Source organism: Natator depressus, chromosome 1 (assembly GCF_965152275.1).
Source record: "Natator depressus isolate rNatDep1 chromosome 1, rNatDep2.hap1, whole genome shotgun sequence".
NCBI lineage: Eukaryota > Metazoa > Chordata > Testudines > Cheloniidae > Natator > Natator depressus.
The window spans coordinates 141,407,842-141,425,281 of NC_134234.1; the positions used below are offsets into that span (position 1 = coordinate 141,407,842).

Sequence of the window (17,440 nt, forward strand, 5' to 3'; positions counted from 1 at the left end):
CCACCACTTTCCCCTCATCCACAGAGCCAGTTATCTCGTCACAGAAGGCAATTAGATTAGTCAGGCATGACTTGCCCTTGGTGAATCCATGCTGACTGTTCCTGATCACTTTCCTCTCCTCTAAGTGCTTCAGAATTGATTCCTTGAAGACCTGCTCCATGATTTTTCCAGAGACTGAGGTGAGGCTGACTGGCCTGTAGTTCCCAGGATCCTCCTTCTTCCCTTTTTTAAAGATGGGAACTACATTAGCCTTTTTCCAGTCGTCCGGGACTTCCCCCGATTGCCATGAGTTTTCAAAGATAATGGCCAATGGCTCTCCAATCACATCCGCCAACTCCTTTAGCACCCTCGGATGCAGCGCATCCGGCCCCATGGACTTGTGCTCGTCCAGCTTTTCTAAATAGTCCTGAACCACTTCTTTCTCCACAGAGGGCTGGTCACCTCCTCCCCATGCAGTGCTGCCCAGTGCAGCAGTCTGGGAGCTGACCTTGTTCGTGAAGACAGAGGCAAAAAAAGCATCGAGTACATTAGCTTTTTTCACATCCTCTGTCACTAGGTTGCCTCCCTCATTCAGTAAGGGGCCCACACTTTCCTTGACTTTCTTCTTGTTGCTAACATACCTGAAGAAACCCTTCTTGTTACTCTTAACATCTCTTGCTAGCAGCAATTCCAGGTGTGATTTGGCCTTCCTGATTTCACTCCTGCATGCCTGAGCAATAATTTTATACTCTTCCCTGGTCATTTGTCCAATCTTCCACTTCTTGTAAGCTTCTTTTTTGTGTTTAAGATCAGCAAGGATTTCACTGTTAAGCCAAGCTGGTCGCCTGCCATATTTACTATTCTTTCTACACATCGGGATGGTTTTTCCCTGTAACCTCAATAAGGATTCTTTAAAATACAGCCAGCTCTCTTGGACTCCTTTCCCCCCTCATGTTATTCTCCCAGGGGATCCTGACCATCAGTTCCCTGAGGGAGTCAAACCAGTCGGAGAACACTTCAATCTCTTTGGTCACTCAATTACAGACCTAAAAGTTGCAATTCTTCAACAAAAAAACTTCAAAAACAGACTCCAACGAGAGACTGCTGAATTGGAATTAATTTGCGAACTGGATACAATTAACTTAGGCTTGAATAGAGACTGGGAGTGGATGGGTCATTACAGAAAGTAAAACTATTTCCCCTTGTTTATTTACCCCCCTCAGCCACTGCCCACTCAGACGGTCTTGTCAATGGCTGGAAATGGCCCACCTTGATTATCACTACAAAAGGTTCTCCCTGACCCCCTCCTCACCCCTCCCCCCCTCCCCCCCGCTCTCCTGCTGGTAATAACTCACCTTTCCTGATCACTCTCCTTACAGTGTGTATGGTAACACCCATTGTTTCATGTTCTCTATGTATATAAATCTCCCCACTGTATTTTCCACTGCATGCATCCGATGAAGTGAGCTGTAGCTCACAAAAGCTTATGCTCAAATAAATTGGTTAGTCTCTAAGGTGCCACAAGTCCTCCTTTTCTTTTTGCGAATACAGACTGACATGGCCGCTACTCTGAAACCTGAAATTAGGAAAATGTGGTTTAATGTTGAACTGACTCTAAACAAAGAGCCCTGGCTTTCAACAATCCCAAATATTCAGAATCAGGCGAAAGGAAATATTTCATTTTTGTTTTCCCAACAGAAAATCAAAATGGCAGCATAATTGACATTCTCCTGTGAAACATGTCAATTTTGTGCAAAATGAGTTTTCCATTGGAAAATACTTCCAACAAAAATTCCCAACCAGCTCTACCTGTTACAGAGATCAAATTGAAAAATTCCGCTACTTAAAAAAACAAAACAAAAAACCAACCAAAAAACTGACTGTTTGGAATTTTTATTGTTTTTTTGAAGTTTATAAATACATTGTAATGTAATTCTCTCTCTTGAACTCCCCTCCCCTTTTTATGCAAAAGGTAGTTTAGGTTTATGTGGCAAGAACTTGCAAAACTGGATCAAAACGACGCAGTTGTTTCTTTAAGCTTTGAGTAAAATCCAGCTCTCCTGTTAAAGCATTTTTAAACATGAGGGAAAAAGTTTAATTCTCACTTGCTTCCCCTCCCCATTTTTGGTTCCTTTAGAGGTGAAGTCTGTGGTAGTTTTCCACTTTAATAGGACCATGATCTGGTCCGAAATGTAGCCCTTACTCTCCCCCGCCCCTAACTACACACAGAGGGGTAAATGCGGAGTGCAGTACATATGCCTCCTGCTCATAAGTTTAAAATGTTTCTCTCAGAGCCTTGCAAAAGTGACAATAGCTGACAGTTCAGGTGGTGTGGGAGGTACTGTCTGGTGCTGGGGTGTGTGTGAAGGAGAGAGTGAAACTCTGAAGCTTGGAACTTGTAGGGTAAGTATGAACGCTGCATGCCTTAGGGAGCTCTGTCTCTATGTCTCCCTTGCGGAACAGGGGCATCTTTAGTGTATGTCTTTTATCGCACCTCGCAAATAAACAGTAGAGGGGACAGGGACACAAGCGTATTGGTGTCAGTGTGGGACCTCCCTGGGAAGAGGACGCTGCGAACGCGCAAGGCAGGAGTGTAAACGGTAAGACACACAGGAAGCCCCGCGAGGCCGTGCTCAGTCTCCGATCGCTCGCTTTCCCCGTCGCCTTGCTGCCTGCGCCCCGCGCCGCCGGACTCCGCCGCCCCGTCACCGAGCCCCTGCCGTGCCCGGGGGGGGATCTTCGCCCGGCCCCTCGTGCTGCAGCGTGGTTCGAGCGGAGGGAGACGGAGCTGGCCAGTCGGGCTGCTTACCCAATCGCAAGGTGGATGGGAGGAAATTTACATTTGGCAAGTCTCAGCGCCTGACTGGAAAAGCGAAGAAAAAGTAGAAGTGCTTTGTTACTCGGCCATGCCCACGCCTCTGGGGAGCGGGGACACGGGCAAGGAACCAGCCTCCCAGGGGCAGCGAGAGGAGGCAAGTCTCAACAGAAGCTACAGAAATGGAGAATGGGACCGAGCCTGACTGCGCGGGAAATGAGCGCCCGTTTGCTCACGAAATTGTCAGAAGTAAGTTTTGCTGCTGCCGCCGCTTTAAAAACACAGCGGGCGGGCGGGCGCGTCGCGGGGGGAGGAGGGGATTTTTCAGGAAGATTTCTTAGCTGAAAACTTGTCTGGACGGAAAGCCCTGTTTTCTCGTTGCAGACTATGTGCATCTCAATACCCGGGCACTAGTTTCCCGTTTTAGTTCAGTGATACGTAACATGAGGAAGCTGGGTTAGTGTTTGAAAGGGATTCCAATAATTAAAAACGCTAAAAAAAAATGGACCCACTGTTAAAGTGTGTGATAATTATTAATATTTGGAGGTAATTTTTTTTAGTACTAAAGTAGTTCACCAGAGTAACAGAAATGTAATGAGGAGTCCAGTGGCACCTTAAAGACTGACGGATTTATTTGGGCATAAGCTTTTGTGGGTAAAAAAACACTTCTTCAGATGCATGGAGTGAAAATTACAGATGCAGGCATTATTAGCCTGACACATGACGAGACGGGAGTTACCTCACAAGTGGAGACCCAGTGCTGACAGGGCCAATTCAATCAGGGTGGATGTAGTCCACGCCTAATAATATAGATGGGGAGGTGTCCATTCCAGGAGAGGCAAAACTGCTTTTGTAATGAGCCAGCCACTCCCAGTCCCTATTCAGGCCCAAATTAAGGGTGTTAAATTTGCAAAGAATTTTAGTTCTGCTGTTTCTCTTTGAAGTCTGTTTCTGAAGTTTTTTTGTTCAAGTATAGCTACTTTTAAATCTGTTATAGAATGTCCAGGAAGATTGAAGTGTTCTCCTACTGGCTTTTGTATGTTACCATTCCTGATGTCCGATTTGTGTCCATTTATTCTTTTACGTAGGGACTGTCCGGTTTGGCCTATGTACACGGCAGAGGGGCATTGCTGGCACATGATGGTATATATCACATTAGTAGGCATGCAGGTCAATGAGCCTCTAATGGTGTGGTTGATGTGGTTGGGTCCTCTGATGGTGTCGCTAGAGTAGATATGGGGACAGAGTAGGCAACGAGGTTTGCTACAGGAATTGGTTCCTGGGTCAGTGTTTCTGTGGTGTGGTGTGTAGTTGCTGGTGAGTATTTGCTTCAGGTTGGGGGGCTGTCTGTAAGCGAGGACTGGCCTGCCTCCCAAGCTCTGTGAGACTGAGGGATCATTTTCCAGGATAGGTTGTAGATCGTTGATAATGTGCTGGAGAGGTTTTAGCTGGGGGCTATACGTGATGGCCAGTGGTGTTCTATTTTCCTTGTTTGGGCATGTCCTGTAGTAGGTGATTTCTGGGTACCCGTCACGCTCTGTCAACCTGTTTCCTCACTTCCCCAGGTGGGTATTGTAGTTTTAAGACTGCTTGATAAAGATCTTGTAGGTGTTTGTCTCTGTCTAAGGGATTGGAGAAAATTCTGTTGTATCTTAGGGCTTGGCTGTAGACAATGGATTGTGTGATGTGTCCTGGATGGAAGCTGGAGGCATGTAGGTAATTATAGCAGTCAGTAGGTTTCTGGTATAGGGTGGTGTTTATGTGACCATCACTTATTTGCACTGTAGTGTCCAGGAAGTGGATCTGTTGTGTGGACTGGTCCAGGGTGAGGTTGATGCTGGGGTGGAAGTTGTTAAAATCCAGGTGGAATTCTTCAAGGGCCTCCTTCCCATGGGTCCATATGATGAAGATGTCATCAATATAGCGCAAGTAGAGGAGGGGCGCTAGGGGACTAGAGCTGAGGAAGCGTTGTTCTAAGTCAGTCATAAAAATGTTGGCATACTGTGGGCCATGCGGGTACCCATAGCAGTGCCACTGACTTGAAGGTGTAAGCTGTCCTGAAATCTGAAATGACCTACAAGATCTTTATCAAGCATTAATTTGCAAATTTAACACCCTTAATTTGGGCCTGAATAGGGACTGGGAGTGGCTGGCTCATTACAAAAGTAGCTTTGCCTCTCCTGGAATGGACACCTCCTCATCTATATTATTGGGCGTGGACTACATCCACCCTGATCGAATTGGCCCTGTCAGCACTGGGTCTCCACTTGTGAGGTAACTCCCTTCTCGTCATGCGTCAGGATAATAATGCCTGCATCTGTAATTTTCACTCCATGCATCTGAAGAAGTGGTTTTTTACCCACAAAAGCTTATGCCCAAATAAATCTGTTAGTCTTTAAGGTGCCACCGGACTCCTTGTTGTTTTTGTGGATACAGACTAACATGGCTACCCCCTGATACTTGACAGAAATGTAATGGCCATGCGAAGTATAATCTATGCTGTATTGTAAATTTGATGCTATACAAGTAAAGCATTAAGGGCCTGATCCTGCAGACATTTATTACCAGACCAGGTGCTTATATTGTGGTGAGTTACATAAGGTAACTCTAGCAGCCATACTGGGTCAAACCAAAGGTCCATCTAGCCCAGTATCCTGTCTTCTGAGAGTGACCTATGCCAGGTGCCCCAGAGGGAATGAACAGAACAGGTAATCATCAAGTGATCCATCCCCTCTCGCTCATTACCAGCTTCTGTCAAACAGAGGCTAGGGATACCATAGAATCATAGAAGATTAGGGTTGGAAGAGACCTCAGGATGTCATGTAGTCCGATCCCCTGCTGAAAGCAGGACCAACCCCAACTAAATCATCCCAGCCAGGGCTTTGTCAAGCCGGGCCTTAAAAACCTCTAAGGATGGAGATTCCTCCACCTCCCTAGGTAACCCATTCCAGTGCTTCACCACCATCCTAGTGAAATAGTGTTTCCTAATATCCAACCTAGACCTCCCACACTGCAACTTGAGACCATTGCTCCTGGTTCTGTCATTTGCCACCACTGAGAACAGCTGAGCTCCATCCTCTTTGGAACCCCCATTCAGGTTGTTGAAGGCTGCTGTCAAATCCCCCCCACCGCACTCTTCTCTTCTGCAGACTAAACAAGCCCAGTTCCCTCAGCCTCTCCTCGTAAATCATGTGCCCCAGCCGACTGATCATTTTCATTGCCCTCCGCTGGACTCTCTCCAATTTGTCCACATCCTTTCTGTAGTGGGGGGCCCAAAACTGGACGCAATACTCCAGATGTGGCCTCACCAGTGCCGAATAGAGGGGAATAATCACTTTCCTCGATCTGCTGGCAGTGCTCCTACTAATGCAGCCCAATATGCCGTTGGCCTTGTTGGCAATGGGGGACACTCTGCTGACTCATATCCAGCTTCTCGTCTGCTGTAATCCCCAGGTCCTTTTCTGCAGAACTGTTGCTTAGCCAGTCAGTCCCCAGCCGACTGATGGACCTATCCTCCATGCTATTACAATGGCCATTACTGATGGACCTATCCTCCATGAATTTATCTAGTTCTTTTTTGAACCCTGTTATAGTCTTGGCCTTCACAACATCCCCTGGCAAGGAATTCCACAGGCTGAGTGTGCGTTGTGTGAAAAAATACTTCCTTTTGTTTGTTTTAAACCTACTGCCTATTAATTTCATTTGGTGACCCGTAGTTCTTGTGTTATGAGAAAGAGTAAATAACACTTCCTTATTTACTTTTTCCACACTAGTCATGATTTTATAGACCTCTATCATATTCCCCCTTAGTCACCTCTTTTCCAAGCTGAAAAGTCCCAGTTTTATTAATCTCTCCTCATATGGCAGCCGTTCCATACCCCTAATATTTTTTGTTGCCCTTTTTGGAACCTTTTCCGTTTCCAGTATATCTTTTTTGAGATGCGGTGACCAGATCTGCACACAGTATTCAAGATGTGGGTGTTCCATGGATTTATATAGAGGCATTATGATATTTTCTGTCTTATTAACTATCCCTTTCTTAATGATTCCCTTAATGAGTTGTGTGTGACTTGTAAATTTACTCAGGAAGTTCAGGAGGGGACTCCAATGCAATGAATCATCTCTCAGCTGGCATTATTGCGTGATGATTTCTATGCTGTCCAAGATTGTGGGGAAAAATCCACTGCCAAATTGAGGTGACATTAACTTTCTATTTAATAGAACGGGGAGGGGGAGAATAGATTCAGCAGTAACTGGGACACCTAGAAAAAGAGCTGAGAAAAGAGCTGATGCTTTGTCACTTGCAGTTCATAGACCATTTATAAGAAGAGGAATATTCCTTATTTTGGTGTATCTGTGACTGGGATGGGGGAGCTGGGCAGAGGTGCTGTGTTTCTGGGACCAGATGCCCCTTCCTCCCTCCCTCCCTCCCAAGAAGAGCAGAACAAACAGTCACAGAATCTGTGCAGCAACCATCAAGAGGATGATGCAGCAGCTTCTTCCTTGCTATGCCCACGGTTGCTCTTCCATGTAAACTCAATGCAATCAGGGCTTCCTGGACTGTGAGGGGGTGGGCATCCCAGGGTGGGAAGGAATCAGAGTTGGGGAGCAGCTCTGCTGATCAAAAAGTCTGCTGGAAGCAGCATTAACTCCTTTTTATTTTTAATCAGTGACAGTAGGGAAATGTGTAGCCACAGGGAGTCTCCTAGGGTAGCACAACTCCTCCTGTGCAGCTAGGGGACTGAGAATAGAGAGGCACGTGGAGGGAAAGTCCCTTGGGGTTGTGCTAAGCTCTCCCTGCAAGTCCTTGGGGCCTGTATTGTCATGCCACTTCCTTCCTGTCCTCTAAGGCCATGTCTTCACTCGGAAAAAAGTGTTTTTAAAACATTAGCCAACATGTTAATCTGCTTGGTCTAGAACAGGATTTTAACACACATTAAAAGTACAATTTATCCTGTCTACACTAGGTTTTTTTACACATGTTCAAAATATCCTTTTGTTTCTACTGAGAACAAGGCCTGTGCGGTCACAGACCTCTCCCCTGAGTGGCACATGTAGCTGCATCTCTCCAACTTCATGACATTTTTGGAGAGTCCCCACCACCCCCCATAGATTTTACAATGGGAAAGGAGAAGTGAGTTCCTTATCTCTTAATGAGTGTCAGAATGGAGCATGGTGGGACATCAACCCTGACCTTGGAGTATGTCTACTCTGCAAAAAACCCACCTTCCCCGCCCCCCTACTGCAGCAAGTCTCAGAGTCCCTGTCAACAGACTCAGGCTCACAGGGCTTGTACTACAGAGCTAAAAGTAGCATTGTAGACACTCCCGCTCGGGCTGGAGCTGAAGCTCTGAGAACCATTGCACCCACTCACTGGGGTTCAGAGCCCCACCTCCAGCCTGAGTAGGAATGGCTGTGCAGCTATTCTTAGCCCCACCATAGCGTAAGCCCCACCAGCCTGAGTCCGTTGACAGAGTTGATCTGCTGCTGCAGGGTTTTTGTTTTTGGCAGTGTAAACATACCCTTTGTGTCCCATGGTACTGAGAGCTCCTTACATCAAGTAGTATGGCCTTGTATACACATACATTGGCACTGGCTTCCACTAAAAGTGCATTGTAAAATTATTTGATTTAAAGTAGGTGCAAAGCCCTGTGTGGACACGCTATAAGCTGCCCAGTGGATAGAGCAGGATCTTGCCTGTGGTTGTACTAGCAGTTCCAGTAATCGAGTATAGATCCAGGAATCAGGTACCAGTCCAAGAGTGAAACTGGAGTCAGGCTTGAGGGGTCAAACCAAAGGTCAGAAGCCAATGGGTTAACCAAGGGATGTAGCCAAAAGTCAGAGCCAGGAGTCAGAAACCAGAATGGAACAGGTACAGGCTGAGGTTGGAGCAGGAGTAGGCTTTAAGCAGAAGTGGAGCAAGTTAAGCACTGCTGGACATGCGGTATGCACTGAACAGCCACTGATGTGAGACTTGGCAACACAAGGGGACAAAAGCAGCACTGCCTTTCAGAACAAACCCAAAACTAGTCCAGCCCATTTCAAAGGGAAGGGTATGGGGGCAGTGCTTAATTTATAATGAAAGAGGTGCCAGGACTCAGGAGTACTGGAAGAGCCCGAGAAGTGGGGGGGGCCACCGGCACCTGAACGGTGGCCCCGCCTCTTCTCCATCTCTTCCCCCGAGGCCCCGTACCCGCTCCGCCTCTCCTCCTGAGGCTCCGCAACCTGCCACGCACTCCTCTCCGCTTCCTACCCCCTTTAAGGCAGGAAAAGAGTGATGGGGCCATGGCCTTATGGTCCCCCCATTCCAGCGCCCCTGCGGGGCTCAGCCCCAGCACAAATTAAGCACAGGCTGGGTGGCCAGAGAGCGGCAGCTGCTGGCTGGGCGTCCAGCTCTGAAGGCAACACCGCTGCCAGGAGCAGCACAGAAGTAAGAATGGCGTGGAAGTCCACTATTACAAAAAAGCCCAAATAAGCAACCTCCAAATAAACCAAGCCCCAAAACCCGCAGCCCGCGGCTCTCAAAAAACTTACAGCGGACTTGGCAATGCTCCTCTGCACAATCAAAGTGAAACCATTTGGAGGGAGCACATTGGGTCCAACTGAACTTGCTGGGTTCCCTAGCAACCAGGCTGGGAGCCAGCGTAAAGACAAACACTAAAAGACAGTTTAACCTGATTTGTGGTGCTTTATATTAAGTCAGAAAGGAATTGATTTAATTGAGACAAGCCAGTTTTAAAATGCGTTAAGAGGTTCCAAACAAGTATCTTGCAGTCATTTAACTAAAGTGGTTTTAAATCTGAGTTCATTTTGGCCCGTGCAACTTACTATGTATACAAAGCCTGAGTTTTGATAGTGAGTACAAAACTATGGGATTTATACCAGGTCAGCACAATAGCATTGAAGCCACAGCAGCCCCGGCAGTAGCACAAGCTAGTCCTGCCGACCCAGCTCCCTGGGTACATACTCGAGTAGCCACCAGCCGTGCTACCATGGTTTCACTGCTGTTCTCACTTGAGCTAGCTAGATCAAAGCTAACTTGGGCATGGGAGTACAGACACTATTTCCAACTCTGGAGGTTGTATCACGAGTCTTGTGATATTTGGGATTTTTCATATTGCCCTGTCTCTGGAATCCTGTGACTGTGAGACTCTTACCTTTCATTAAAAAAAGGTACTTTCTAGCATGATAGTTGTAGAGGAAAGTGTAAAAGCATGAATCCTAAAGTCTTTAAAACTAGAAAGAAAATAAAATCAACCCTCCATTTATTATTGTTTAAAATTCCATAGTTTTTAGTCAATTTCATGAGTTTTTGTTTCCTGACTCCTGAGTTTAGGGTGCTTGGGATTGGCAGCACTAACTCCTGTCCCACAGTGCACTGGGGTCACTATAAAACCTGAGATGGATCCAGGGAAGGGGTGCATGTACTTCATTTCTTTGTTATCCAAATCCCACTCAGGAGTCCTGCACACTGGGTACTGTATGACATGTCACGTACCTTTTACTAGAAGGGCTCTCAATCTTCATCTCTTGTTGAGTACTTTTACTCACCTCATTGTCTTGGAAGGCCTGTAACATGGCTTCTGTGGTCAAGGCTCAGCTGTCAAGATAGTATCCTAAACATAGCCTTGAAGAGGGGCAGCCTTGACACAGGACAAGGGGAAGTGGGTGCTTTGTGTGCTGGCTGTAGTAGGGGACTGAGTGAGGCTGTCCGTCCAACTGGCCTGAGGGAACTAGAACGGGAGGGGAAAGCCGCTCTCACTCTAGCATTCTGCTGTTTATGTTATTCTTGTAAAAAGATAAATTAAGACAAAAATGACATGAAAGTGACATTGAAAGTGTGACTTGGAGGGATGTGGGAGCGTGAGGGTTTTCAGGGTACATCTACATTTAAGCTGGGAGGTGTGATTCCCAGCTCATGTAGATGTAGCTATGCTAGTTTAGCTCAAGCTAGCACCTGAAAGAAGCAGTGTGTCCGGGATGACATGGGCGGCCACTTAGGCTAGTGCAATCCCGCCTGGCCCCTGGGTTCGTCCCTAGGAGGCTAGCACAGCCTGCCGCAGACACACTGCTAGTTTTAGGTGCTAGCTTGAGCAGAGCTAGCGCGGGTATGTCTGCGTGAGCTGGGAGCCACACCTCCTAACTCACACGTAGACATTCCCTAAGAGTGCTAACAAAAGGCCCTTGCCGCTAATAAAGTTTGACTGCTAGTCAATGATAGAGGACTGTTAAGCTGAGCAGGTTAGTGAATAAAGGCCGCCATCTTGACAAACTGCATTTTCTTATTATTTTTTTCAACATACAACATAACCCAATAGTGAGCACACCTTAAATCATGTCAGGGTGGTTACACATAGTCCTGCATCAGAATATCCCCTACTGGCACAGCATTAGAAAGAGGGCAGTTTTAGAGTGTGTGAAGGCAGTGAGCCAGGATGTTAGGGCTGGCAGAAGAAAACATGCCTTATTTCTTCCTACAGGAAGATCTCAGGTTCTGAGGAGACTGCAGACTCAGGGTCGGTCAATGCTAGAAAATGATATTGACCCAGCTGCATCCCTCAGGGGTGTGAAAAATCCACACTCCTGAGCAACATAGTTAAGCCAACTTAAGTCCCAGTGTAGAAAGCGCTAGGTTGATGGAAGAATTCTTCCATGGAATTAACTACCAGCTCTGGGGCAGGTGGATTACCTGTGCTAACAGGAGAACCCCTCCCCTCAGCGTAGATAGCATCTACAGGGAAGCACTACAGCAGCTCTTCCACAGTAGCATTTCAGGTGTGGACACACCCTCAGCTAAGTTACCCAGCAACCTTAAGAACATACAAGTCAGTGCGTGGCTCTTCACAACACAGATGACCTCTGCCCGGATGTTGCAATGGTGACCGGTTCCAGATTGGAATTGTCAGTGTGTCTGCAGCAGGGATTTAAAACTGAAAGCTGTAGAAGCTGTTACTGCAGGTCAGCAATGAATTGAAAAAGTAAAGAATCTTTTCCTCCTGCCCGTTGCACAACACTTTGCTGTGCCCATTATGAAGCACTTGGACACACGGTTCGTAGGGTTCAGAAAAAGCAGAGACATTTATATAAATAATGAGAACATCCACAGGCCTGAAATGTTTGCTTTAACACGGGATGGGAACCCACGTACTTCAGGACATAAGGCTAACTGATGGGGCTAGAAAGAAACTTCCTCTTTGGGCAGTTTATTCCACAGTTGTCTATTGTGTAGTTTCTGCTCCTGAAGCATGTAGTACTAGCTGCTGTCAGAGAGAGAGGAGCAGAAGTTAGGTGGGCCTCCACTTTGGTCTGGCATAGCATTTCCTGTCTCTTCTGGAACACAAGACAGCTGAAATATTTCCTGTAAAAGCACAGCTTCTTGGATTTCATAGTATTGTGTACAGCTGTTGTCTGTGGATTCCCTCACTTATTCATTACTCACACTTAATCTCCTAGTCATGTACACAGTGAGTGACTGTAGGCTGCTGTGTTGTATCACCAGCCAGGGAAGGGAAGCAAATGCCCTGGCCAAGTCCTTGTTAAGGTCCTTTAATCAGATCATGGTTTATCGTGTATAACAAAGGATATAAACAACTCAACAGAAAATGCTGGACACAATCCACAGCCAGGACTTACCTGTGTTCCCATCTTCAGCTTCCTTATACGCCCTGTGCAGCCAGTTGATAAAGAGGGATCCCTTAGCCCTTTCTAGGCTGCTGCTTTACCTGTTCCCAGTGGTCGTTCTGCAAACTTGCAATGATGCAGACGACTGCATGAAACAGAATGGCGAATGAAAGACAGAATTATGTTGCAGTTCTGTCCTGCATAAACCAGACTGTACACCGCATATGACTGTGGGCCTGCTTACCGATACTTTTGTCAAACTCCAGGACAACTGGGAATCCCTCCTTTGTAGACTGCGGCAACGACTGTGTTTGAAAGCACAAGCTGATGGGTTTTTTAAAAAATGTACCTACATTTATTAATCATTTATTCAGTGGCATAATTGTGCATTAGGCTTTATAGAACAAATAAAAAGCAAGGCCCTAGCCTGAAGGATCTTACATCTAATCTTACACGAAATGTGTACAGTGATGATAATAGGGGGACTGGGAATGGGGAGACAAAGGCTACACAGATGAGATGCTTTGGTAAGCTATAAATGCTGCTTGATGAGTCCAATGTTTAAAAATAAAATTTTGATGAAAACCAGATCAGGTGTGTTCCAATGGTTCTTTCTTTTTCATACATGTACACAGTGCCTAACTAAATGAGGATCAGTGACTGGGACCTTCGAGCACAAAATATTTGCAGTAGAAATAAAGAACAATAAGTGAGACCAGACTGAATTCAGGTTTGGAACAGGCATTTCACACTGCTCTTGTAAAGGTCACGGAGGAAGTGGAATTGTTTATGGTGTTTAATGGGAAAAGGAAAACTCAGGCTGAATGTCAGGAAAATTGCCTGTTGAGATAAAATAGAGTGTGAAATTCTGAGCCAGGGTTTCAGAAGACTACAGTGGCAGATGCACTCAGGCAACCTTCTAACTAAATTGCTGTACAGCAGGGCAACCTAACTGACTAGTTTAACAGGTCTGGCTTGGATCAACCAAATCTGAGACTCAGGGGCCTCCCAATAGCTAGAATGTACATAAATTCCAATTTATGAAGCTTATTAAAGCCTTTGTCCATTGTTATATGTTGACACACAGGGAGATATGGGGCAGGAAAGACAGTTTTTGTTTTATTGAAGCAGGATGAACGTTCCCTGCCGAAAGGTCAGGCTATCTTGTCTGCTGTAAAACCAGCAAAAGCAGGAGTTTCACAAATTGGTGTTTGGTGCAAAACCATTCAAACACTGTAAACTAATTACTGAGTGCTTCCTATCCATGGCAAACAGTTTTGCTGCTGCCTCACAGACCAGGAAACAAGGCTAGACGTTACCTACCGATGGAGAAACCACAGATAGTCAGCAAACTTCCAAGGAGAGCTGCAGCTCCCTTTAACACCTCTGGAGAATTGTGGATGCTCAGCATGCATCTGGAGTGGGTCCTGTGTAAAGGGAAGTGAGACTTTGCTAACTGTTATGTGGCGTGTTAGCTGTTTTCCAGTTGCACTAAATAATGCACTAGTGTCATTCTACTGACTTCAGTGCTGTTCCAACTGAGTTACAGGTGTCACATGAGAAACGACTCAAGCTCCTAGTGTCCCCATCTAATAATGTCCTAGGCTTAAAGAAAAAATCTTTGCAGCTTTTGAATATACTGACCAGAAATGAAAACGAGACACTGTGCTGTCCAGCACATCTCACTCCCGGCAGTAGTAAAGAGGCAGAGTGAGAGAATCAGTCCTTTGCCAAGTGTTGCTAACGGCCTGACAATGGGTTCCTGGCCTTGGTGAAACTGGTTGCCATGATGCTGGCTTTACTGCCTCTCACCCCTGGGGTGGGGTAAGGGCGATATGACAGCATGGTTACTCCTTACTGCTTGCAGCCAGGCTGGTGTTTGGATCATGGAATGGAAGGGGGACAACTACTGAGAGAGAAAGTGAAGCAATCCTGATAAACTTCACGTAGCTCCTTTGACCCAAATCCTAAATTTTGCTCCCAGTCACACTGGGGTAGATACAAAATATTTCCACTTTAGTCTATAGCCCCGTCTACACAAGAAAGTAAAGGTGCTTTTTTCAGCTGCGTTATCTTAAAATGACAGGGAAGCCCCCTTAGCACTTGTGCAGATACCATTTAATATAACGGTTCTCAAACTTTTGTACTGGTGATCCCTTTCACATAGCAAGCCTCTGAGTGTGACCCCCTTATGCATTAAAAACACTTTTAAATATATTTAACACCATTATAAATGCTGGCGGCAAAGGCTGGGGTGGAGGCTGACAGCTCGCAACCCCCCAGGTAATAACCTCGTGACCCCCTGAGGGGTCCTGACCCCCAGTTTGAGAACCCCTGATTTAACACCTTCTCAAATGTTCTATAACCTAGGCAAAGCAATACCAGTGAGCAGTGATAGATGAATGGGTGCCTATTTGAATGGGATGTGGTGTCATTGCATTTTTTCGTCTATCTCAGGCAGCACCTTTCTTTGGGAGAGTACATCTCTTAGGCCAGGGCTATCCTACAAACGTATGTCGACTCAAATTACGTTGGCATACTGTTGCCTCATTTAGTACTTTGCTTGTGCGCATGCATACTTGGCACCCTGTGTTGGCAGTGCACGTATTCACCAGGAGTGCTTGAGTCGATGCAGAGTGCGGTGCACCATGGTTAGGTATCCCACTGTGCAACTTGCCCCTGTCCAGCGCACTGTGTTTTTGGAAGTTTTGCCAAAGCATGATGGGACTGAAACAAGTCGCGCAGGGTGACTGGGAATATGGGGTCAACTGCTGAGTTTGCAACTATCTCCATCCCATAATGTTATCTGTATCCCATAATTTTTGTGCCTTTTTTTCAAAATCCCACAAACCTGCACAGTCCTCCTTGCTATCCGCCATCTCTGACAGAAGCATGGAGCCTACACAGCTCTGAACTGTTGTCATGAGCATTGTAAGCACAAGGCACATGATCCTGGAGCGTTTGCAGAGCTGCAAGAAGAACTGAATGAGTGGGCAACATAACAATTTTGTGCTGTGGAACATAGGGAGAGCCATTTCAAGGTTGTTGCTGGCATTCATGGAGCAGCTGCACATGGTGGAGCACCACTTCTTGGCCTGAGAAACAAGCACCGAGTGGTGGGATTGCATCGTAATGCAGGTGTGGGATGATGAGCAGCGGCTGCAGAACTTTCAGATGCTCAAAGCCACATTCCTGGATCTGTGCACTGAGCTTGCCCAAGCCCTCCTGTGCAGGGACACCAAAATGAGAGCTGCACTGAGAGAAGCAAGTGGCAGTCGCACCAGGCAAATCTGCAACTCTGGATTGCTGCTGGTCAATGGTAAATCAGTTTGGAGGTGGGAAATCCACAGCGGGGGCCATTGTGATGCAAGTGTGCAGGGCTATTTATCACCTCCTGCTATGCAGGACTGTGATTCTGGACAATGTGCAGGACAAAGTGGATGGATTTACAGCAGTGGGGTTCCCAAACTGCAGAGGAGCAATACATGGCACATATATCCCTATTTTGGCATAGGCCACCTTGCCACTGAGTACATCACCAGAAAGGGCTACTTTTCTATAGTTACGCATCATTGGTGGATCACCAGAGATGCGTCACCAACATCAATGTTAGGTAGTCAGGGAAGGTGCATAATGCTCATATCTTTACGAACACAGGATGTACAGAAAGCTACAAGCAGGAACTTCCTTTCCTGACCGGTGGATTAGCATTGGGAATGCTGAAATTCCAGTAGTGATCCTGGGGGAGCCAGCATATCCCTGGGTCATGAAACCCCCTTTCCAGCACTAAGCAACGATTCAACTACAGGCTCAGCAGGTGCAGAATGACAGCTGAATGTGCTTTTGGTCATTTGAAGGGTTGCTGGCATTGTTTACTCATAAGATTGGATCTCAATGAGAAAAATATCCCTATGGTTTATAGCTTCCTGCTGTGTCCTGCATAATATCTGTGAAGCAAAGGGGGGAAAAGTTTCCACTGGAGTGGAGGGCAGAGGTGAAGCAGCTGTCTGCTGAATTTGAACAGCCAGATACAAGGGCTATTAGAAGAGCTCAACACAGAGCTAGATAGCTCTGGGTGGCTCTGAAAGACCATTTTAATAGTGAGCCAGATAAGTGTGTGCTGTTGTGGTGGCCAAGTAGGAATCATTTGGAGATCGCTGGACATGTAGGAATATAACTTTGTCAATGCACCTCTTAATTTTGTTTGTGAATGATCCTATGAGTTATGTGACACGGTTACTCTCAGAACTGCTGAGCACTCACTGGTATATGTTTTGACCTAATAAAGCAGAATGAGTTCCAAATACTGTAATTTTATTCTGTAATAAAATCAGTGCAAAATAACCCATGCAATTTTAAAACAAATACATTAAAAACTTAATAAAACTTAATAAATTAAGAGAGCAGAGCTTATGAAGAGCAAAGAACATTCAGGTCCATTTCAGCTACACATACACCAACCGTCGCTTTCACAGGTCAGTGTAGGTGAAGCTGTGATTGTCTTTAATGTGGAGTGGTAGGGATAGTGCAGTGACCCCAGATGCCACATGGAATATTGATATGGATATAGGGAGCCTGCAGCATCTGTGTTTGCTGCCTGAGAAGCCCCATTATGTCCTGGTGCAGCTCTCTCTGCTTTTCCTGCTGGGCCTCCTGGGCCTCTCTCCTCTCTGCTTTTTCCTTCTTCCGGCTGCCTGTAGTGTTCATCCTCCAGGCTCTGTGCTCACAGTCTGATCCAGCACTGGCTTGCATGATGCCCTGGAACACGTCATCCCAAGTCCCCTTCTCTTTCCTCCTTATCTGGCTCAGGTGTTCAGCAGGTGTAGAGGGGGAGACCCTGAAGGCTGCAGTGGCAGCAGCTGAAGATAACACACACACAGGTACCATTATCGGCATATTCACTGCAGAATGAGAAACTGAAGATGCTGAATTCACTCCCCTTGATCCCCACAAGTTTTAAGCATGACCTTCTCACTTCTGCTTGGGATTGCTTATGCACGGTGCCAGTCACAACACCAGCCATGG

At 46.3% G+C, this 17,440-nt stretch overlaps 1 protein-coding gene across 1 annotated transcript in view; it reads left to right on the plus strand.

The window, feature by feature from the left end:
- The first annotated feature begins 2,604 nt into the window (after nt 1–2,604).
- The window catches only part of LOC141983245 (organic solute transporter subunit alpha-like), a 37,965-nt gene continuing 23,129 nt past the window's right edge, over nt 2,605–17,440 (plus strand). Inside the window, exon 1 of the mRNA XM_074946156.1 lies at nt 2,605–3,043. Within this exon, the coding sequence (XP_074802257.1) occupies nt 2,977–3,043 (67 nt within the window). The 5' untranslated portion in view covers nt 2,605–2,976. The remainder of the gene's footprint in view (nt 3,044–17,440) is intronic.